We start from the raw sequence: 25,126 nt of genomic DNA, 5'->3' as shown, positions 1-25,126 counted from the left end.
TCACTTTAAACACAAAGTAATTCAATCTAATATGAGACATCAACCTACTCCTGTAGTAGTTTTGGGATGGGATCCCGCATTATTTTTTATAGCATTAATGTAAGTGCTAAGCATGTTTTCTTTAATAGTGCAGTTTCAACCTAGTCGTGAACGCATAATGCCAACACTTGAACAGCTCACCTAATTCCAGAGTCATTTTTCTCCTCGGTAACAGTATCTTCCTGACTGCTGACAATGGGCAGAGATACGTCTGCGCTCGGCTCGATCTTGATGCTGGGACAGTTGGAGTCCACCTTTAGCGCCTCGTCTAGAGATTCTAGAGTGTTCTCTGAGGGGTCCACCTCCATTTCGTTCTGAGGATTAATCAAATACATATATCATCCAAAACCAATACACAACTATTTCTTTAAAAGGAACCCGGGATGGGCCGAGCAAAGTTGCTCAGGGATGATTGTAAAATCTGTAAAACCCTTTAAAGGGCCTATGAGTGTAAGAAATTACGCAATATTGAATTACCTATATCACTTCAATATTAAATTAAGTTGATAACCATGGTGGTAATATAAAATATTATTCAACCTTTGCCTTGTTAAAAGGCAAAGGCATTTTCGTCAAGGTTTTTTCACGATCTAGAGGTATCCAAACCACTTTTATCAGTCAAATTTTCGCATTTTATATGCCCATAGAGCACAAGTGGCTTCTAGTATTGATTTGAGGACTTAACAGTTGAGAGTGGCGTAGCAATGGACTTACATCGACGGACTTGAGTTTGCGATGTGCGGAGGCGCGCTTCTTCGGCCGCGAGGGAACGTGCTCCGAGTTCTGCTTCTTACTTGGTCGGGATTGCTTGCGAATGCTCCTATAGAATTTACCTGAGACAAAACATTTGATTTTATCCTGTAGACCTCAAGAACGTGTATTAGTATTATGAAGTAGGTTGTCAATATAGTCACATTTCAAATAGGCAAGGTTTATATTGGCTCACTCGCGCTCATAATCTTGGTGTTAGAGGGACATTGGGGAGCTTGTTCAGACAAAGCGCGTAGACACTCGTGCATTCTCGATATACTGTAGCCACATACATTACATACACCCGGTCCAAATACTTTCGCACGTAAATCGCCTGCAATGCGCCGGGCTCTCGGCCCGCTCGTGTTACGCGCGAGTAGAGATACTCTGGCGCCGTTGCAGCGTTCATTGGTACGCGCGAGTCGAGCGAGAGAGCATATTTATAACTGGCTGAGCCTCTCCGTCGCACATCGCGTGCAGAACCGCGTGTAAAATTGAAGCTCGCGAGTGCCTTACCGCCCAATACTGGCACGTCGTCTGAACAGGCTACTAGGGTTAGGCTTCAGGTTGTATAATTGAAACATAGTTCACTAGTAATTTAACCTGGCCTTAGAATTAAAACTTTTTTGGGTAGCATAGCAATCTAATCTATGTAATCTCGTACACAATTCTGCCCAGTGAGAAAACTTCCCGTGGTTCTACTTACTCTGCTGTTTTCGCCACTGTTGCTTGCTGACGAAGGTGTCTTCAGCTCCAATAGTGAGGAAGTTCCGGTCGCCGACCTGCAGCGTGCACGGCTCGAACACATTCAGCAGCTTTAAGTTCTTCAGGTCTTCGCCTGCGAAAGAATATTGGTCTTATGTTAAAAAGAATAGAACTAAAAATTATTAACCGGAAAATTTAAAGATCATTGTTGTAGTGTTGTGCTTGCTCGTTCACTGAACAGATCCCTGAAAACTAGTATAACAGTCTCCCCTACTTCATTATTATCCGCACTGTGCCGCCCGACTCATATTATAAGTATGATAGTTTGTTCCGCATTTGAGTAAGAGTAACATTTTACAGAAATAGCTGACATATGAATGTCAGCCAGCAATAAAGCTCACCTTCCACAAGATACTTGGGTTGTTGCGGCGCCGCCTCTTTGGTTTCCTTGGACAGCGCGCGGCACTGCCAATGGACACCAACGCTCTCAGTGACCACGGCTTCCACGGTGAACTGTCAAATAAATAATCAATCAAAACTACGTTCACAATCATGACGGTAGTGGTGCTGGTGCTGCTGCTGCATGCTGAGCGTTGTTAGCGACCCGTAGACAACTTGATCCGAATAAAGCTCCGAGTGTAGATAGAGGGTAGGGATATAGATACATATGCCGACGGCCTTGATTGTATAGGATGCGAACGAGCAGACGGATCGCCAGATGGTAAGCGATTACCACCGCTCATGGACACCTGCAACACCAGCGGGGTTGTAAGTGCATTGCCGGCTATTGAGATGGGAGTACGCTCTTTTCTTGAAGGTCGTATCGGTCCGGAAATACCGCACGTGACAATTCATTCCATAGTTTAGCTGTGCGAGGCAGAAAGTTTCTGGAGAAACGCTCAGTTGAGGACTGCCATCTAAGTGGTGAAGATGGGTCTTGCCTTGTCGGTCATTTGGCTATGGTGATAGTGCCCTAAACGATCCTTACCCTAGAACTAAAGATAAAAGTATGGAAAACTTACCTTATGATCATGCATCTTATGTTTCCTCGCAGCCTTCATCTCCTTCGTCATGTGGAGCCAGGTGGCGCTGTCCAGTGCTCCCAGTGGCCCGTAAACCACCTGGCCGGGGTAGAACTCGGACGAAGAGTAAGGCGTGGAGCGACGACGACGCAAGGAGTAGTCTTCCAGGGGACAGTTCTCTAAGTCTGGGTATTCGAGCCGGGAGCCGTCCGCTGATACCAGACGGAGTTTGCTGTTCACTGACTGCAATAAGGATTTTCGTTAATTTGGTATTGAGATAAAGTTTCTTTATATAGGCGAAGTCAATTAAAAGTGTAATTTAAGAAAACAATATTATACTAGAACATTAATATATTCAATTAGAAGACATGCGAGTATAGTAAGTATAAGTTACATAGCCATGTCTGGCGTTTTCTGCTCTGATAAGCTTTGTTATTCATCAGGGAAAAATTAACGCTAATCTATCTGCCATGCGCATTTTTTCAAGTTTATGATTTAATTTTGAGGGCCTTAAATTCTTGTGTTCTTAAGGATCACAATATTCACAATGGTCTAAAATGTTTAAGATGGTGCTGTGTTAGTTGTCCAATAAAGCTAGTCCTACTTTATGTACTAAAATGTCAAATTATGTGGTGTGGCTGTGGTTAACTTGCAACACTGCGATCACCTTTCGATCAACTGGGCCGACTAGCCATGACGTGCCGAGGATGACGTGCTTGATGACCTGGTCACTTTGGCTAATTAAAACGCAGGGGCGAGCGTGGCTAGGGGCGAGAGTGACCCACGAGTCGAGACACACAGCTAGGTCGGGTGTGAACTCCTCGAGCGGCTGCAGACGCTAACTAGCTACGCTAGAGAAAACGCCCCTAATGATAATTTGATCACTCACCTTAGAAGTGCTGACCCACGAGTCGAGACACGCAGCTAGGTCGGGTGTGAACTCCTGGAGCGGCTGCAGTCGCTAACTAGCCACGCTAGAGAAAAAGCCCCTAGTGATCATTTGATCACTCACCTTAGAAGTGCCGACCCACGAGTCGAGACACACAGCTAGGTCGGGTGTGAATTCCTCGAGCGGTTGGAGCCGTTCACTAGCAACACTAGGTATAACGTGTTTAGTTCCCACGACTTGAAGCGCAGCGGTCATCACGATGTCGCGACAATAGCCACGTTGCGTGTCCTTGCCGGCGATGAGGCGGCGGACCACGTCGCCCGGCATCAGGGAACGATCGGCCAAACCAACCTGACAAATATTAAAGTTTCTCTCAAAAATTTTGCTTTTCTCGTGAGTCTTGATCGGGCGAATACCTACACACTCACCACTAGCGGGCCATTCAAGAATCGCTTGCACTGCTTGTACGCTATTTAGTAAACGGAGTATTCGTGGCGCGTTCATTACCTAAACGAGACAGTTTCTAGCTAAAACTTTATTAGTAAAGGACTTATTGAGAATTCAATTACAGTCTGTACTCTGTACCTAATATTTAAGTTATTAAATTTATTGTATCCATAATGCAAATTTCAACTGATGATGAAGGGACGTTCCAACCCCATCCAATCACCGAAGTTAGGCAACGTCGGGCAGGGTCAGTACTTGGATGGGTGACCGTTTTTATAGATAATGGTACGGAACCCTTCCTGTGCAAGTCCGACTCGCACTTGGCCGGTTTTTTCAATTGTATCTGGTCGGAAATATTGAGCTTAAAAATGGTGGATCTTCACATACTATCACTCATCACCAAAGATAACATAGAGAATACGCATTCATGCGTTACTTGCATCGCGTTTCGGACTTCCGTTGGTTTAACGGAACTTCTCACGAAATGAAATAAATCAAGATATAAAATATGATGAAGATGCCTATGATTTTTATACGAGTCGAATACTTTGTCGTAAACGTGTTCGCAAAAGGCAGAAGCTGAATCAATGACAGACCTTGCAGTTAATAAATAAAGTATAAATATAGGGCGCCAGAATAGCTAGACATTTAAGGCGCCCAATCATTCATAAAGGTTAATACCCTGCTAAAGGGCGCAACTGGCGACCTCGCCCCCAGTTAAACACTGTTATTCTCATGTCAACTGATGAAAACATTAATTTCTCTTCAACGTCATTTTGAATTCATAATCGGTCTGACACGCCAACCTCATATAAGTATTGTTACTTTATGTTTTTAGGAATTTGTGAAGCCTTTGAAGATTTGAAATAAGGTTTATTATATTAGCTACTAAAAAGAATCTTACGTGAATTACCTAGGTTAATGAAGGGATTGGCAAACTTTTGAGAAGAAGAGCCAGTCATGGTAGAAATAACCAATTTTAGATATCTAAGAGCCGTACATATTATTATCAACTCTTTTAAGTCCCTGAGCAAGCTCGGCCGAATTTCACCTTCCCATACAATCGGAATGTCATTCTCATTTTAAAACTGTGTGTTGGATTGCGATCAAACATTGCATATACAATGACATGACATGAGGTATATCTAGTCCTGTAATTAGGTTATATAGGTTCAGTTTATACAACAAATGAAATAGAGCAGAAACAAGTTTTGTATTAAAGACTTAAATTCCCTGTATTTTTTTTATGGTATATTTTTGAAGCTACATAAAATAATTACAGGACTAGATATACCTTATCCTACTGTAAGTACAAACTTTCAGTGTAATCTAGCTAGTCATTTTAAGATGAGAGCATAAGTGTGTTTGTATGAATAACCGAGCTTGCTGGGGACCCTTAAGGTGCATTTTTTTGGTTGCTTGGAAACCGCAATCATACCTCCAAAAACCCACATGCAGTACGCAAGCCGCAGTTAGCCAACCCCTGGACATTTTTATTTCCTAGTGAAATCACTAGTCCTTGTGATTCTGAGTGCAAACAAGTAAATGATACAATTTTTCCTGAAAATACCCATATGCGCAGTTTTAATCAAGTGGTTTAACACCTTATGACTTTTTAACCGACTTCAAAATTTCAAAAGAGGAGGTTATCAATTTGGTTGTATTTTTTTTTTATGTTACGCCGTCATTTCCGAACCGATTTTGAAAATTATATTTTTGTTTGAATTTCTATATATACAGATTGGTCCCGTTTTTGTCAAAACTCAGTTCTGATGATGGGATCCATGAGGATTCGCGGGAACTCCTCAAGTGTTAAAGGCATATATATAGTGATCTTAGTATTTTCATTAACAAATCAAGTATTTACATTTGTAGAAGTGACATTTGATGAAGTGGAACTGCTGATGATGAACAGAACGGAACTCTTCAACGATGCATAGGTTCATGTTTGGCAATTTGTTTTCTTTGCATATTTGTCAAGCAGTTAGGTTTTCGAGGCACATTTTTATATTTCCATCCTATTTAGTTTTTTTAATAATTATCTGGTGCTTTATTTCATACATGGTGTGAAATAATTTATCTTAAAGTCAGTGGAATACCCTATTGCGGGTATCATACCAGTCAACCATAGGGCAAATCTGAAATATGTCAAGGTGGGTGCAGTTATAAAAAAAAAAAAAAATTACCTCCTTTTCTACATAATTAGGCATAGGACGCTGTCTTTAATTTCATTGTATGAAATCTAAAATCAATAATCGTTCTTACACCGGTCTCCCTCATTGAAGTCGGTTTTTTTTTTCTTAAAAATTATTTGCTTTCCACTCCTGACTTATCTCGCAATAAACTGCACTTCTGTATGGTTGAATTGACAATTATGGGTACTGTTTAGGCATGACTAGTTCAAATGTCACACTATCTTTATAGTTAATTTCAAGGCAACAATGTCAATTTGTCAGAAATACTGAATTTCAAGGCAGAATATTGTCTGAATAGTAGTTGTAGTAAAAGTTATATACTTTCAAAGCTAACCATGATTGCCATTCCTTAATTCGTTTAAACTGTGGGTAGATCAACATGCTAAATAATTCCCTATAATTTGTTGTCCTTACCCCCACAACTGACATTCATGCATAATGAGATTATTGCATGCATAATTCAACCCATACTCGCTCACTTAGGGGTTGATGCACTTTTCTCGACCTTATTAATCAGAATGAAACACCACATGTATGCAGGGACATGGAAGATACACATGCGAATTCTAGAAGTAGCACTCACCGATTTCTCTGATATGACACGTTCAGTGCCTGACGGATGCCACACAACACGAATTTCGCCTTTTTGAATGGGTGTCTCCATATCGCTTTCTTGGTCGCTGGAGTTGGCTTCATAGTTCTCGAGTACCAGACCGAAGACCACTTGGCCGTGATTGTTGATTTTATACACTTCATCTTCGTAAAAGTACTGAAAGTCAGTCGGCGAACCCGGATTTTGCCCCGCCATATTGACGGGAATTATCTAAAGACACAAATAATTTTGTTTTTTACGTGATTATGTTCTTTCTGACAGCTGATTGCAATTGAATTGTGGCGCATGCGTCAATTTAGTGATGCGCGTAGAGTGAAGAGTCGATAAAATCAAAGCTATCGATTAATCTTGCTTCTATTGCAACGCATATTCTGTAAATTACTTTTTAAAATTGTAGATAAGTTGGCAGCGATTTGACAGCCCAGATAGTGCAAGTGTTATTTGAAACGTCAAACTTCTATGAAATTATGACGTTTAATACCTTAACGTGTTTCGAAAAATGGGCCTTGTTAAGAGGGAAGAACAGCTTTTTGAGTCTAACGAAATAACGGTAATTTTTCTATGAAATTCCATTTCGGGAGAAAGCGGTTTCCACGTAACAAACCACTTTAATTTTGATGCAGATCGCTTTAGCATAATATATTCTAGGTTTATCGGTTTTGCTTTTAAAAAAATTGTTTTAGTTTGCAAATTTAGAACAAAAGGTAAACCTATTAACCTAGTTTTTCATTGTGTCAATAACATACTAAAACTCTGTTAGAAAATGGAATGGAAAATATTTAGAAGTGGAAAACCGTTCTCTCTTTTTGTATGGACGATACTCCCATCTTAAGAGGTCAACAAAGCTACGTTCCAAAAAAAATAGCTTAGTTGATTGATTGTCACAGTGTGTGTAAATAATATCTACCTATAATAAGGTTGTATCTTCAGATACTGATGAATTTTTTTAAGGTGATTTTTTGGAGTCGAACCTTAGTCGGTTAAACAATAGTTATTTGTTTTACAAGGGGGCAAAGTTGTAATGACAGTAACGCGAGGAAATTACTAATTATGAAATACCAAAAAAACGACTCAAATCATATCCAAATGAACGTAATAAAAAATGTATCATTTAAAACCATTATTTAAAAGCTAATTATACTAGCTAACATTAGGAAACAACTTAAAAATTTGCATCTGATTAATTTGCCTTATTGAGCTTACTGTGGGACTAAGTCAATTTGTGTAATAATGTCCTATAACATTTTTTTAATTTTTTATTTAAGTTTCTTAGCTATACTCGCTTCAAAGTACAAAGTTCAAAGTACATTGTTAAATAATATCGATACTTTATGTTAAATTATGTTTGAGGCTCGAATGACGAAATTATTGCGGGCATCACTATACAATTATGCAACGGGAACGCCATCGTGCGGGCGTAGCTGAAAAAACAGTGCGTTTCGTTTCACGTAAATATAAAATAATGACTATAATTTTAAAATTGCTTTTTACTTAACCCTAATTACCTATTTCATCATATAAATTATGAAATAAAACTCCGAGAACTACTTGATGTCATAATGTAGGTACAAAAGTGTAACTATTTTTTTTAATAAAAGAAATCAATATATTGTTTAGGAATGGAACGTAATGACAGTAACCTCATTTTCTCTTGATGGTTATGTTTAAAAAGTATTTTATGGTTGTTTTAAGTAAATTAATCAAAAGAGCTTCTAATAGTTCTAATCAGTTATATAACTCTTTATGCCTGTTTTTGTAAGAAATTGGCAATAGTTCTAAACCATGTCTAAACCGGAAGTTTGCCATAACGATAATTTGAATTTTATACTTATAATTTTCTGAACTAAATGCATGTGGACAGGTATCTTACCTAATAATACATTTTATTAAAACTGTCCAAGAATGCGTTCGCCAAGATTTGTAATGTGTAAGTATTTTACATCAGTTTTACTTGTAATGTAATCGAACCTACTTATTCCTTAATAGACTTTCATTTCTCATGCTATGAAAGTGGGTAGTTGTTGTTATAAAAAGTGTGCAGAAAATGATACGTTTTTACTCCAGAGCACTGTACTTTCTATAAGTATGTTTATTTATTTAATCTTTATTGCACATAAGAACACACACTGTACAATAGGCGAACTTAATGCTGTAAGGCATTCTCTACCAGTCAAACTTTAGGCAAAGCAGATAAGTTGTAGGCGGTGCAAAAACATGAAGTATAGGTGATACAATTAGGTACATGCACGAACACAATACAATCATAAGAAATACACAAACATAAACATACATAAGATATATTAATAATATTGATACAAAGACATATACTTACATATACAATTATACATACATATATATATGAAATCAGATGAACTTACATAGCAGAAACACTTAAGATTTTCCAGTACTGCCAGCAAAGTGCTCACTTAAGGATTTTTAAAAGCAAATCTGTTCGGTTCGGTTCGTTTAAAAGCAAAGGCGAGCTGCCTGAATAGAGAAAGAATCGGACATGCAACCAGTTCGGTGAGATGGTATAGATAGAGATAGATTGCCAGAAGAGCGAAGCTGATGGACACGAGAGACACCATAGTAGTGGAAGAAAGATTTTAGATATTCGGGGGATTGAGGGTCATCTTAAGAACAGAAAAGAGGGTGCAGACGAGCGTGCGAATGTTGCGCCGCATACGAATAGGAAACTAGCCAAGTTTTGAGCGGAATGAGGAGACATGATCGTGATGATCGTATTTGCGGAGACAGAAAACAAAACGGATACAATTATTGATTAAACGATCTAATTTGTCCAAGAGCTCCTCATTTAAGTCCGTAAGTATGTTGTGTAGTTTTATCTGTTTTTACGATATACAATTAATATTTTGGTTTTCAATGGATTTGAGGTAAAATTTTCATTCTGGCAATTAACTCTACATTCCATAAATAACGATATTTTTATAACCTAAATTGTTAATTGAAAGTACCCTCAAGAAATACTACTGAAGTTTATACTTAGCTGTGTTTTAGGGTTACGTACCAAAAAGGTACACACGAACCCTTATTTTAAATGCACATGTATTTTACTTTCCTCGTATTCGAAATTAAAAGTGGAGTGTTTAACTCGGGTGAATGGTTAAGGTTCATTCCTAGGTGAATTAGAGACCCGTATTTTTAGGGTTCCGTAGCCAAATGGCAAAAAACTGGACCCTTATAGATTCGTCATGTCCGTCTCCGTCTGTCTGTCCGTTTATGTCACAGCCACTTTTTTCCGAAACTATAAGAGCTATACTGTTCAAACTTGGTAAGTAGATGTATTCTATGAACCGCATTAAGATTTTTACACAAAAATAGAAAAAAAAAACAATAAATTTGGGGGTTCCCCATACTTAGAAGTTAGAACTAAACTCAAAAAAACATTTTTTTCATCAAACCCATACGTGTGGGGTATCAATCGATAGGTTTCTAATATCATTTTTTTCTAAACTGAATAGTTTGCGCGAGAGACACTTCCAAAGTGGTAAAATGTGCCCCCCCCCCCCCCCTGTAACTTCTAAAATAAGAGAATGATAAACCTAAAAAAATATATGATGTACAGTATTACCATGCAAAATTCCACCGAAAATTAGTTTGAATGAGATCTAGTAAGTAGTTTTTTTTAATACGTCATAAATGGTACATGGGCGAGTCCGACTCGCACTTGGCCGCTTTTGGGATGTAGCATAATCCTTACACACATTACGTTAGTCAATAAAATAACAATTACATATCGGTCGGGTTGTACAAGGACTTCTAACGACCTTGCTAATTGTAGTTTGAGTTAGGATTGTACCTGTCCAATATCTTGGTCCAATGTGTATTTGCATTTCACATTTTGTTTAATGTGAGAGTGAGATGCAAATGCAATACACATTGGACAAAGAAATTGGATAGGTGGAATACCATCCTTAGATAAGTTTCGTCAGTCTAAAAAAAAATATTATAGGACAATATTACACAAATTAACCAAGTCCCACAGTAAGCTCAATAAGGCTTGTGTTGAGTCTAATATATTTACATAGACAAATGAAGCGCCATTAATACGTGTATACAACCTTATGAACCTTATTGCCTAGACTCTGAGGGCTTACCGCGTTCGACGTGTTGCCTCCCTGTCACACTTACGTACGAATTTACAAGTGCGATAGAGAGGCAACACGTCAAACGTGGTTCGCGGTAGGCCCTCAGGTCTATCCGACCCCTGGGTCGGCAATCTTTTAAGAAAAAGAGAACAGCAGAAATTTTTCAACTGCAGTAGAAATTAGAAATCACCAGTTTTATAAAAGGGAAGTATAACAAGTCACCGTCCATACAAAAAGAGAAAACGTTTACCACTTCTAAATATTTTCCATTTTCCATGATTTTTTAGTATGTTATTGGCACAATGAAAAACTAGGTTTATAAGTTTTAACTTTTTTCAAAACATGCAATAAAAAAAATCCAAAGCGCGAAACCTATAAACCTAGAATATATTATGCTGAAGCGATCGACATCAAAATCAAGGTGATTTGTTAAGATTTCGTTAGTGGAAAACGTTTTCTCCCGAAATGGTATTTCATAGAAAAATTAACGTTATTTCGTTAGAATAGAAAAGCTATTCTTCCCTCTTAAAGAGCCGCAAATGTGGTTTTCAGTGGTGTATTAGTGTAAGAAAGGGTTAATTTTATGGGTGACGCTAAGAGCCGCATTTGTACAGTCAGCTGGAAATTGCATGGAGAAATTATGAATGAATTCATTGATAAAGTCGCTATGCATTTTTACGGCTGATCGTACCTCCAAAGAACCGCATGCGGCTCGTGAGCAGCGGTTTGCCGACCCCTGGCATAGGTACATTAAGGCAGTGTTATGTAGAATAGATGCTTTTGGCTCTTTATCAGTATCGATATTTTAGACTTTGACTGTAGGTATTATGAATTCCTAGTCAGGTAAATTTGATTTTTAATTTAAGAATATAAACAATAAAATCCTTTCAGATACCTTTGAACGCGGTACGCATTGTAAAACAAAGGTCTACAGCATATTTGCATTTGTGTCAGCGATACAATACAGCACATTAGATAAAGAAGTACTAATATCTTTAAAAAACATAGCAATCTTACGCTCTTTTAGCTCCGGACGGTAAACACAGCTGTCACAGCGGGCCGCTATTCTGGACGGATCAATACTGTTATCAGAGCGTAGGTGTTTATGCGCGTAGTACACACACAGCCGCGCTCCGATGAGGTCGCTCGCGATAACGTAAACGGGAAATGTGAATGATGCCGCTTCCCGAACTGTTGAAAAGGGCCTCGAGCTACTTCCTAGGACTTGAGTTCGAGGACTACGAGGAGCTGCCAGATTATGTCGACAATGAAATATTATTCTGCAAAAACAACGTGTGCGTACATCCTCCAACCATCGCTAGGCATGAGCTCGATGTTATCCATCATCCAGGCTATCTAACTGTTACTACCAAGGTATTTACAGATCAACATAACAATGCCAAACGACCCACGCTATTCTTAAATTGGATACCTAATTCTACGCTCAAGAAATGCCCTTCAGCCGTAGAAACAAGTCCGAGCGATGAGTTGGGACTGCGTAAAACTACCAAAGAAACAAAGCCAAATGACTCAAATAAGAAGATCGATTCTAACAACGAAAACGCATTTTCAGATTCGTCAGAAACAACAAGTATTAATTCTAACTCTGACAAACATAGTATTAAGTCTAACGACACACGATACACGCATAATGAAACTACGCAAGACGATTTGACATCCAGCTCAAAACCTACGGTAAAGACCGTTGATTCGGCGAAAGATAGTGTTTTTGGGAGTTTTGAGAAAGATGAAAACAAGGACGATGTTTTTATGTTTGATAAACACGTGAGGTCGCAGTCTATGACGTCAGTCAACATAACTATTGCTAATCCCACCGTCGAAAACATCGATTTGACTCCTGACTCGGTGTCTGGTGACAAGTTTATAAGGTCGCTCTCCATGAGCTCGTGCGACGAAGGCAACCCCAATTGGATGAGCACCCCTGAATTTCTTGCGCTAAAGCATAACCTGGTGTTTCCTGAGAGTGTGCAGAGCTCACCGGTACCACAGAGACGCGCGCCGATAAAATGTCGAAGGTTAGTATACAAGAAGCACAAGAAAAATCCCAAAAATAGACCTTATCCCGACGCGATAAGGTGTACAAATCAATCACTTATCTATGTCTTAAATGGTAATTAAAGCACAAATTAGCATATGAAGTAGTTTAATCTTCAGTTGCCAACGCATTTGCAATCTTGAAATTGCATATCATTACGTCAGGCTAACCGGATCCTAACTTGGATAGATGTTGTATACCAAATACCATTAGGTACATAATGCCATATATGCATAGGTAGTTGTTCCTGGTAGCGAGTAGCTAGATCAGGTCTCCAAACTGGTCCGTGTAGCAAAATTTCCAGTAGGTAGCATATTTTTCCATTTTCATTTTTAACCAATCGTTGTTTTCACAATATTAAAATGTAGTATCTACCCGCGTAAGTCCTGGTTACTTTATTCTCCAAAGTGTAATTTATCTTAAACATTTCTTTCACAACCTAACTAGACGGAGCCCTCGCTACGCTCATAGCCCAATATTTAGTCCACCCCCCAGCACTTGCACCCAACATTCTAGATCATTTTAGATTCCATCAACTCTTAATAATTCTTACACCCTTGCGGGTGTTGCTTCTGTGTGCGTCCCAATCACACGGGCAAAGGCAGTATTCGCTCGTTGTACCTTTTACATTTCTTTAAAGTGTCTTAGGGCTTCTTCGTGTTGGCTTCGGCTCCGCTCACGCCTATTCTTACACTTTTGGAAACGGTCCATTATAAGTGAGCTACGAGCGGTCGCGGGTCGGGTTGAGCTGGAAGCGAGGCCAGAAGGGTCGCTGTGAAGATAGAAGAAGGCATGGCGCGAGCTTGTGAAGGCTGGCCCTTTGACCCTCTGCTCTGGGGTGCCTTAGGACAACAACAACATACCTATTCTTTATTGCAAAACGTAGTACTGTGAAAATAAACGATTGGTTAAAATATAAAATGGGGTAAATGCTATGCGGAACAAACAAGTTTAGGGAGTAGATCGAGCTACTCCCAGGACCCTGTATACTTAAAATGATGTGTTTGTTTATTCCACTTCACAAGCTCACACAAATAATAATTAAGTATTAGAGCAGCTAGTTAGTGCAGAAGTTAATCAAATACCTCATGTCATGCACCATATAATTAAAGCAATATTTTGGTCAATGTTTCCAATGGACGATTAGATCTACGCATAGGTATCTGGTATACCTTCTGATAGGATCATGATTTGATAAATCAATTTAGGCTATCTTCAACAACATTAAACCTGAAACCTACATTCATATTACATCAAATCGATTTCTCACTAGGTAAAGTAGCTGTGCTCATTAATAATGCAACGTATGCAATGCACTACTATCGGGCACGTTACACGATACCATAACTGCAACTAACTGCAATGCATGTATGCATGTAGTATAGATACGCAATGGTGTATACGACCTGTGGTTCAAACTATATTTTTGGTGCACATATGTAATAAACTGGGTCATAATTAGCTAATACCTACCTATTTACTTCGACATTGTTTAACCGTTGCTTCCGGCGCGCATATTGGCAAATCCGTCCATCCATCCATCCATCTGTCCGTCCGTCCGTCCACCTATCCACTCCAGGGAGTGAGATAAAGTAGCTCTTTAATTTAGTGAAGGCCATGAATACAGGAATAAAAACTTTACTTGATGTTGAATTGTTTTAACTTTTAATATGTTCTCATTACTGAGGTGAAATGTTGTATGTGTTACACGAGAGAAATGTTATTTTACATCTTGTGTTTTTGAGTCCCTCGCTACGCTCAAGATTCTAACTTAGAATCTTTCGTTTACTCGCGACTCAAAATCAACACCCGCAAGAAAAACTAACTTTCCTCTCTTGTTGCACAAATAACTGTTGTTCCTTTCTAATTTCCTGGGCGTTAACCACTCTTAAGGCCTTCTGTCTATTAGATTCAGAGCATTATGCGCCAGCACTATGCAGCAGCACATGCTTAATAATGCATCAGATAGGGCTTAGATATATGTATGTATTAATCCATATTAAACATAAAGACTTCATGGTAATGAAAGCCTACGTCAAGCAATTGAGTGAAACTGTGTAGGTGTTTTACTCGTATTTTTAGTACCTACCAGCTCCTACTCCAAATTAAGCTAAGCGCTCCTTTAAATATAAACTGGAAATTAAAGTCAGCATATTAACATAGAATAAATAATAACAGATACGCCATTCCCGCATAAAAGTAATTAAAAATTTCTTTGTATTGTTCATTATTGTAATTCTGGCTGAATTTTCTTTAGGATCGTTATTATTACGCTAGTTTATCTCTTGAATCCTTGAAATGAACACCTCGTCAAACTAAGTTTTAGACATATGTATGACTAGAAATCACGGTGTATTCCCGTCTGTGCCCGCCTCACGTGACCACCGCCATACAAGAAGTGGGCACAGATGGGAATGATGTGTAATTTTGTATGTAGCGCGCGGGGACAGATGGGAATGCACCGAATTCGTGCTCTCGGTCCGAAAGAATTTCCTCATCATCGTTGGGTAGTCGGCGAGCAATCAGTCATAAATAAATAATAAATATTATACGACATTATTACACAAATTGACTAAGTCCCACAGTAAACTCAATAAGGCTTGTGTTGAGGGTACTTGGACAACGATATATATAATATATAAATATTTATAAATACTTAAATACATAGAAAACACCCATGACTCAGGAACAAATATCCATGCTCATCACACGAATAAATGCCCTTACCAGGATTTGAACCCGGGACCATCAGCTTCGTAGGCAGGGTCACTACCCACTAGGCCAAACCGGTCGTCAAAGTCCAAGTCATTATACTGAACATCAAAAATTTTGTTAATTTTCTAGGGTGGTATAATTTAGTATTCATTATTATTTAATCTTTGCCATTCCTGAAAGTGAAAGGTCGCCTACTCATCATTAAGTATGCCGTAGAGCGCTCTTCATCGTAATAATACTCCGATTGTTCTCAAAGAATGTAGAGAATTTTATTATTGCTGGCTGGATCCGTCGCCTACTATATCTGTAAGGGTAACCCTGACATATCGATATGACCTTGGGTGCCTGATAGGGAGTTAGTTCTAGATAGACTATGACATTGTCTAAATGGAATTGATAAAAATCTACAATAGGTAGGTATTCACCGCCTTCACCGGTGATATAAGAGCTGGCAGCTTTTTCGCACAACTCATACGAATTTTCGATTCAGTGAGGAAAATGCTGCCGGCATCCTCAGCCGTGCCACGGGTGTCCACTTCAGATTTACTTTTTAAAATTAATACTTATTATCTTTATTTTATTAAGTTACTTTAAGTTATTTTACCTATTCGACTAATTTTTGGAGAACGTATGGCATGGCCTGAAAGGCAAATTAAGAGAAAAGTAGAGCTTTATAATATAAGGACTTTAATAGTATTTTAATAGTATTTTATTATACAATCGTGATTAAATAGAGAGATAGATTTACTTTTTAAAATTAATACTTATTATCTTCATTTTATTAAGTTACTTTAAGTTATTTTACCTATTCGACTAATTTTTGGAGAACGTATGGCATGGCCTGAAAGGCAAATTAAGAGAAAAGTAGAGCTTTATAATATAAGGACTTTAATAGTATTTTATTATACAATCGTGATTAAATAGAGAGATTTCAGTCAAGTACCATGATTAAGTAAGTAAGGTACGAGATTGAAAAGCTTGATTATATCACTATTGTATACAATACTTTTTCTACGAGTCATATGAAAAAATAGTTTTTTACTATAAAACCTAAATAATTAATGAAAATTGGTAGGTATCTCAGTAGACAAATAGGTAGACATAAACGCGCAACTCCCGCGCGAAATTATCGCTGAACGTAGTGTATATTGCTAAATTTAAAATACCATTCAAGTTCAAGGGAAAATTCGTAACTGTAACGTCTGTAATGTAATATCTAACACGTAAGCAAATTTTTTTTTTATAGTTCGACTACAGCGTATTGAAATCAATATTATAGTTAAGAGAGCATATACATGATAAGTAAAGCATAGTTCATATAGAATTGGTACGCACTAGAAGATTTTTATTTTTTAAAGTAAATAAAATAAGAAAGTTTAGAATGGTGAATTTTAAATAGTAATATATTAAGCGTTCAGTTCACATATGTATAAATTAAAAAAAAAATCTCTGTTATGTAAATAATTACGAACTGTTTTCATAATGGACCCCCCTCATCTTCTGCACAACAATTGGACAATTTGACTAGTCTTGTTTAAATTTTTTTTATGATTGCCCAGTAGTTTTTGATAGATTGAAATTTGGGACAATTCGGAGGATTCATCTCGCGGGGTATGTAATTGGCCTGATTATTAGCATACCATGCCAAAACTATTTTTGGGCAGCTGGCTAAATCTGGCCAACATTTCTCAGGACCGTTATGGGTTCTAATAAATGGCAATACTCATTTTTCTAAGCACTCTTTAATATAAAGGTCCGACTTCATTGTTGACTATGTTATAAAACTTTTCGTCTTACAGCCGCAGTGATAAATTCTTTGCCATATCATATGTTTTTTGCGAACTTATCAAGTTTCACGAACTTATATTTTTCGGGTACATTATCTCTATTATTAGCCATATAAAACATCGAACCGAGTAGTGAATTAAAATCGAGTTTTACATACCTTGTATTCCAACAACAAGCAAACTTCGAATTTTGTCAATACTGGGTCGTACAATAGTCGAGCTAGTGTTTTAGCTTGTCGGATCTGTTTAACAGTCCGATTTGGCTGTTTTATTGCTCGATAGCTCTTATAGCCACCTCTGAGGTGAATTATCTTTATCTTTCTAAAAGTTTCTTTGAATTTGTGGGATAAATCGTAATTAGACCGTCCTGAATTTTGTTTGAGTGACCTTGGGACTTTTTTTCCCAAAATCTTGTTATTTGTCCCAGACCTCCGATTAGTTTGTATTTTCCTGTCTGTCGATAGAGTCTCCTTGTAACGTTTTATGACCCTACAAATACTAGCTGTTAGCATCTTAAGCGACTTAGCTGTCTTCGTCCGGGATCGATAAGAATTTTCGAAGTATTTGTGCACGATCAATCTCCTTTTCTCAAAAGGAGCTAGAAAATAATATTTTCAACATTAATACTTTGAAGGTTGGTGATTGAACTGTAACTGTAATTTTTTTCCCGCCATGGAATTATTATTTTTAAACATTGCTAATTATGTGCCAATTCTATATAAACTAAGCTTTACGCAATTCTAGTTTGGTATACAAAATCTTAATTCAACCATTACAGTCTTCGAGTAGAAAAAAGCGGCCAAGTGCGAGTCGGACTCGCCCATGAAGGGTTCCGTACCATTTATGACGTATTAAAAAAAACTACTTACTAGATCTCGTTCAAACCAATTTTTGGTGGAAGTTTGCATGGTAATGTACATCATATATTTTTATTAGTTTTATCATTCTCTTATTTTAGAAGTTACAGGGGGATACACATTTTACCACTTTGGAAGTGTCTCTCGCGCAAACTATCCAGTTTAGAAAAAATGATATTAGAAACCTCAATATCATTTTTGAAGACCTATCCATACATAACTAACACGTTTTGTTTTGGTTTGATGAAAAAAAAATTGAGTTTCAGTTCTAAGTATGGGGAACCCCCAAAATTTATTGTTTTTTTTTCTATTTTTGTGTGAAAATCTTAATGCGGTTCATATAATACATACATCTACTTACCAAGTTTGAACAGTATAGTTCTTTTAGTTTCGGAAAAAAGTGGCTGTGATATAAACGGACAGACAGACGGACATGACGAATCCATAAGGGTTCCGTTTTTTGCCATTTGGCTACGGAACCCTAAAAAGCATCCCACCTTCCTCTAAAAGCTTTGTTACATAAATACTCTACCTATGGGATCGACCGATATCACAATGATAGAGATCCTACTCATTGATTTGACGTATTTTTTGCGCTGGCAATTGATAGGGAAGCCATATTCCATTAAAGAACCGGAAATTATACGAGAGGGGGAAATTAGAAGTAACTTTAGCCCTTGCTTTTAAAGGTACCTTTTCTGACTGAATACTTAGTGTTTTTGATGGGTGTATATATGCATCTTAGGTGCCAGATAGGAATTAGGCATTCGTTTTTAGGGTTCCGTACCAAAAAGGAAGAAAAGGAACTCTTATGGTGCGAGTTTGTCCATCCGTCCGTCCGTCTGTCCGTCTGTCCGTCCTTCCGTCCGTCATATCTCTAAATATCTCGAGAACCACTTAATTTGAAATTTGGAATAGTAATGAAATGAACAACGCTAACCCAGACAAATTGAAAGTTTTATTTACTATGGAAAATGCCCAATATGAAGAGGGGGCAAAAATTCAAAGTCTAATAGTGACTAGATCAAGTGCAACCACAGTTAGGTATCTGAGCGGTAGCTAGGCGCGCGACTTGGAAATGAGTTACGCCACTTATCTATGTTTGGTCTACATATATCATGAGTTTTAAGATTTTGAAAACGATACAAGAGCAAGGCACAAAAATAATGTTAATAAATAGGTTTTTTTGCGCCACTTTGTACAGTACGGATGTCTACCGTCTCCAATTCTCCCTCAATTGCTGAAAGGTTAACTGGAAGAGGTCCCTTAAAGGCTAAGTTCGCCTTTGTACTAATTATGAGTGTTTTATTTCCTTTTTGTTTTAATTTTTTTTTACAATGAAGAGTTTTGCTACTACTACTACAAAACCCCACTAACGTAGCTTGCACGGATCTTAATAATATCCCATTATCTGGCTAAGTATTCGAGCATATAAATCACAGCCATTAATAGAATTCAGCCGAAAGAGGTGATCATTTGCATTACCGAGACTTTCCGGTTCTTTTGTAAATTTAGATAGTTGAATAGTACAGTCAACAACAAATATATAGTAAGGACTAAAGTAACAGACCTTTTTTTACCATATAAATAAGGATGTATTCCAATATAAGTTCATAGTTTTCTGGTAAGATTTGACGAAAAATTCAAACGCTTCTACTCATTTATCTATAACTCGTATATTTATCATTCTAAATCACCATCCATTCCTTTTCCGTGCATTTCTTTTATAGTTAATTTTTTGATATTAATGGATTTTTATTCTTAATTTATTATTCTTACTTGTAGACTATAATTATTAATTTTGACATTACCAGTGGTGTAATGCTCGATAAAAATGTATTTGCATGCATTGTATAATGTTTTTAACTGCAAATAAATAATGATTGATTGATTGCTTATATCGAATAATCGAATACAAACGCTGACATTTTTCCAATCGAGTGTTTTTGCACCAGATTCTCAGTGGACCTGAGCCAGATGCGATCCCTGCGGCTTTTTTTCAACGATGACAACTGCACATGTGGGCAGCTGGTGGTTGCGTCACGCGAGTCCCAGTACAAGATCCTGCACTTTCACCACGGCGGGTTGGACCATTTGGCGCAAGTGTTGCACCGGTGGCACTCGTTGTTGCACAACATCAGGCGGGCGCCGGGTAAGAGGCCTCTTCTAACAACCTTCACAGCCTTTAGTCTTTGTATACTCCTAAACTTCCACAACGAAGGGCTGGTTCACCTAGCGTAGTTATTGCACCGGTAGCATCTTCTTAATAACGTTCTTCCGCCCTATTCAGTCTTTAACACAGACCGCCACCATACTATAGTATATATACATAAGGACAGTAGCAATGTTAATAAAAGCCTCACATTTGTAAATATTAGACAATAGTACAAAAATATTATTTCGTAATCATTCGTCTGAAAGCTACACGCAACTGTAATAACAAAATAAGGACGTCGGTGCGACTGCGACCCTTATTTCGCCTTTTGGTCCGTTAATGGAGTGGCTATACGGCCTGTACTTAATTCCATTATCATAATATGTTACGCCACTCACTCGGCCCGAGGAACATCAACAATCTTAATATAATATAAACTCAATTACAGGATCAGAAGAACCTAATTTGCCGTATCGCCATTTCATGGTATGCCGTCCCGAAGTACAAAAATCAGAGCAGCATCCCGAAGAAGGAAAGATACCAAAAATTACGCCAGAAATATTTTATGGAAAAGTCATGAATGGGAAGGGATTGATAGAAGACGATTTGTTCCTGAGAAAAGGCGTTTTCTTTGGAGGTTTAGATAAGGAGTTACGAAGAGAGGTCTGGCCGTTCTTGCTTCACTGTTACCCATATAATACTACTTATGACGAGCGGGAAATTATTCTTCAATTAAGGACTAGAGAATATGAAGAAATTACTCGGAAACGGCTGGAGAAGATGACCCCGGAGCAATACGCGCTGTTTTGGAAGAATGTGCAGTGCGTTATTGAGAAAGACGTAGTGAGGACGGATCGGGGGAATCCTTTCTTTGCCGGCGAAAACAATTATAATGTAGAGATTATGAAGAATATTTTGCTGAATTATGCTGTATATAATCCTGTTTTAGGGTAAGCGCCATAGTCCACATAACTAGCAATTCGTAAACCTTAAGGTCTTTGTAATAATTATTACGAAGACAAGATATACCTAATAAAATACCAATGGTCGGCTAAGAGAGCTGTTAGTACAAAAAAAAAACAGTTTTTGGTCGTCGCTTTCATCCGCAATCTTAGTGTATCGTGTACAAAAAGTAACATATTTTTCAACCTATTTTTGAGTTAATAGATAATTAATCAGGTCGGTTTTCAAACTCATGTGATACCCATTTTGTTCCAGCTACACGCAGGGCATGAGTGACTTGTTAGCGCCCGTACTCTGCGAAATCAAGTGCGAAGCGGAAGCTTTCTGGTGCTTCGTGGGGCTGATGCAACGAGCCATATTCGTGTGCACACCTACCGACAATGATATGGATATTAATCTTGTAAGTTCTTTAGAATCGAAAACTTGACTACATACTTATGAGAGGAAGGAAATGAATGGGGTAGGAATATGTATGATAGGAATGTGGACTTTAATTAGATCTATTGATCTAATATAAAGTCCAGCAAACTCAGTATTGAAATGCTAACTGCTGCCGAACAGTATAAGTAGATTTCCTTTCCATGTTGGTTATTAACATTTCAGCATAATACATTCAGAGAAAGTAAATGTAGCACCTTCATTACCTTCAAGTTTAATTTTACTTCTCTAAGTTGGCAACGCAATATCATTATGAGGGCACGGTAGTGTCCCCGCCAAGTCGTACCTCTTTTCTCAAAGCCATTCAGGGCATTTTTGACCTAACTTTTCAAGCACTTTCTCAGAAGGTATGCTTTGATAGATCATCAACAACATAAGTACTTATAGTTACCTATTGCGATCTATATAATTATGTCTATTCCAGAGTTACCTACGTGAATTGATAAGGATAATGTTACCGCATTTCTACAAACACTTGGAAAAGCATGTGGACGCAATGGAGCTTCTCTTCTGTCACCGGTGGATATTATTGTAAGTGGCGTACTGTTTTTATGTTTCTTCCAGAAGAGAGAGAGAGAGAGAAGAAGACAGAAAGAGAATTACGTTGTAGCTTTTCCGCAAGAAAGTGCTGTTCGATAGCGCTCACACAAGTTATTTACTGTCGAATGTCATATTCCAGGTGTTTCAAGCGCGAATTCACCGAAGCCGTAGCGCTACGCATGTGGGAGGCATGCTGGGCGAACTACCAAACCGACTACTTCCACCTGTTCCTCTGCCTAGCCATCATAGCCGTATACGCTGATGACGTCATCGCACAGGGCCTCAACACTGATGAGATGCTGCTGCACTTTAGTTCGTTAGGTATGTGGCTCATTCGCTTTAGTGTCCATCGTGCCCGTGGCCAACTAATGGAATTCTGGGATCAGTTCAGTTTCTGATACCGGGACCAACTTTTAGTATATTGTTGGGTATGGTACTAAGACTCAAATTGCGAGGCGAACTGCCAGACAGAGTACTTCCACCTGTTCCTCTGCCTGGCCATCATAGCGATGTTCGCCGATAACGTCGTCGCGAAGGGCCTCAAAACTGATGAGATGCTGTTGCACTTCAGATAGTTACGTAGATATGTGATTTACTGATATTTGAGCGGATTCATATATTATTTCTTCACGGAATTAAATTTTTTAGTTAGATCTATAGGTTGTCAGTTAAGTTCTACTTAGATCAAACGAAAGCGAATGGTAGATAACCTTAAAGCGGCCTTTAGTTATGACTACAGCTGTACGAGAAAAGATAGTTGAACAAGCAGTTCTTACATTACATGCAGATCTCTTTGCACGTGTCTTTTTGCAGTCTTTTCGTGCGACTGGCCATTTCTAAACTGGAAACGCGGTATGATTGTTTAAGACATTAATTTTCTAACATAAAATCATTGTGCTACAGCAATGTACATGGATGGGCAACTGATCCTCCGCAAAGCACGCGGCCTACTGCACCAGTTCCGGCAGCTGGTGCGCATCCCCTGCTCGCTGGCCGGCCTGTGCCAGCGCTGCGGGCCCGGCATCTGGGACTCTGCGCACCGGCCTAGCGTCGAATGCAACGGAGAACATGATTTCTGCAAATACGCTGTACAGTAGTTTTCTTAAGTGATGAACCGACACGCACACATCTTATTACTGTCGGACGTCGGTATTGTGTCGTCTAGAGATGCCAGGAACAGTGGTTTTGGCCGAATAATGAATATTCGACTGCTCTCTCGGAATGCCGTATTAATTATTCACAGACATAGGAATCCGCGGGGCAAAATTGTTTGACAAGTAATGTCAAGTAGGGAGTTCCTGTATCGATAAACTCAACTATCGATGCTAGTTCTATATACTAGTGATCACTCAAGGGTTTGCTTGTAAAAATATGTTTTTATTCAGAGTAAAAAAAATAATTAAATAATAACTCAGTATACCTATCCTTCTTCGTTTTTAAGTAAACGTAAAAATTTTGATTTCTTCATCAGATGGTATAGCAGTTAAAAAATCTAAAACTGCACTAAGTTAAATCAAATATTCAGGGTGAACTTAAATTGATTGCTGAAAATCTAAATATTATTCAAGAGTCTACAAATAAATTACAATCGCCACATCTATCGCTAGACTTTGGTGTACGAAAATTAAAATAAAGTACAGTTTAGGTACATTATCCAAAATATATTTGGTCGAAAAAGGAAAAAATATTTACAATAAATTTAAATATGTTTTTAAGAAAAACTCCGCATACGACACTATGGAAAAAATTAATATGCTACAAAAATGTGAAGAAGTAATTTTAAAACCGAAGAATAGACGAAGTACAATAGATCACTTTATAAAAATTTGTTATGCCCCTCCACAGAAATTGAAAAATCATTTAGCCACCTGAAATGGATTTATCAGCCAAGACGGGGACGCTTAACGCCCGAAAATATGGAACAAATTCTGGTCGTTTACTTTGACATTTAGTAAATGGGACATTCAGGAACAAAAAAATTGGGATGAGTAAAATTATAAAATTGTCTTAAAAACGAAGAAGTTATTTTTTTTTTTTTACTCTTAATAAAAACATATTTTTACAAGCAAACCCTTGAGTGATCACTAGTATATAGAACTAGCATCGATAGTTGAGTTTATCGATACAGGAACTCCCTACTTGTCAAACAATTTTGCCCCGCGGATTCCTATGTCTGATTATTTAGTCATGCCAATAATAATCATGCCGTGCTGTAGCTATACGAGTATACAAAGTCCGCTTTTATATAATTTGTTGCCCTTAAATCCGATATTTAATTTTAGTTTAAAACCCCGCAGCAAGCTCGGTTCTCCATACAGACCTAGTTACGGTCGCTCTCATTTAAAAAATACAGCGAATTTAAGTTTTTCATGCAAAATTAGTTTTTGCTCTATTTCGTTTGTTTTATAAGCTGGAGCTATATAAACTAATTACAGGCATAGATATACCTCATGTCATTAGATATGTAAAGTTTCATTACAATCCAACATGTACTTACTACACGTAAGTTTTAAAATGAGAAGGAAGGAAACTCCGTTTTTATGGGAAGGTGAAATTCGGCCGAGCTTCCGGCGGAGAGCCCGGAGTCCATAAAGGAATGTGTTTATTACAATACTTATGCGAAAAACTTTCATGCTTTAGATACAGGTAATAACCTACCTATTTATGGGGTGCAGGAATTGATTCCAATTTATGGGATTGAAAAGACATACTGACTATATAAAAAAAAAAAAAACAGAAGTCAATAAATAACATTGCGTGACCTGCGTCAAATTGCTATAGAAAATTAATTATATATACCTAATCCTGTTTTCGTTGCTCATTACTATAGTTTATTTTTATTTCGA

General features: G+C 37.9%; 2 protein-coding genes across 2 annotated transcripts in view; one reads left to right on the top strand and one right to left on the bottom strand.

Annotated features, from left to right (window-relative positions):
- Positions 1–7,166, bottom strand: part of LOC133522053 ((E3-independent) E2 ubiquitin-conjugating enzyme UBE2O) — a 36,251-nt gene extending 29,085 nt beyond the window's left edge. The window contains exons 1-7 of the mRNA XM_061857232.1: positions 6,631–7,166; positions 3,529–3,756; positions 2,517–2,759; positions 1,896–2,007; positions 1,496–1,627; positions 754–872; positions 181–353 (exon numbers count right to left, since the gene is read on the bottom strand). Coding sequence (XP_061713216.1) covers positions 181–353; positions 754–872; positions 1,496–1,627; positions 1,896–2,007; positions 2,517–2,759; positions 3,529–3,756; positions 6,631–6,855 — 1,232 coding nt within the window. The 5' untranslated portion in view covers positions 6,856–7,166. The remainder of the gene's footprint in view (positions 1–180; positions 354–753; positions 873–1,495; positions 1,628–1,895; positions 2,008–2,516; positions 2,760–3,528; positions 3,757–6,630) is intronic.
- A 4,358-nt stretch (positions 7,167–11,524) lies between these two features.
- Positions 11,525–25,097, top strand: LOC133522044 (TBC1 domain family member 16). The gene is made up of 7 exons (XM_061857218.1): positions 11,525–12,805; positions 20,140–20,336; positions 20,788–21,289; positions 21,558–21,702; positions 22,165–22,271; positions 22,420–22,601; positions 23,184–25,097. Exons 1-7 carry the CDS (start codon positions 11,943–11,945, stop codon positions 23,375–23,377), a joined length of 2,190 nt encoding a protein of 729 aa, XP_061713202.1. The 5' UTR covers positions 11,525–11,942; the 3' UTR covers positions 23,378–25,097.
- The last annotated feature ends 29 nt before the right edge of the window (positions 25,098–25,126 follow it).

The sequence above is a fragment of the Cydia pomonella genome, chromosome 10, assembly GCF_033807575.1.
Source record: "Cydia pomonella isolate Wapato2018A chromosome 10, ilCydPomo1, whole genome shotgun sequence".
Taxonomy (NCBI): domain Eukaryota; kingdom Metazoa; phylum Arthropoda; class Insecta; order Lepidoptera; family Tortricidae; genus Cydia; species Cydia pomonella.
This window is presented reverse-complemented; position numbering and strand designations above follow the sequence as displayed.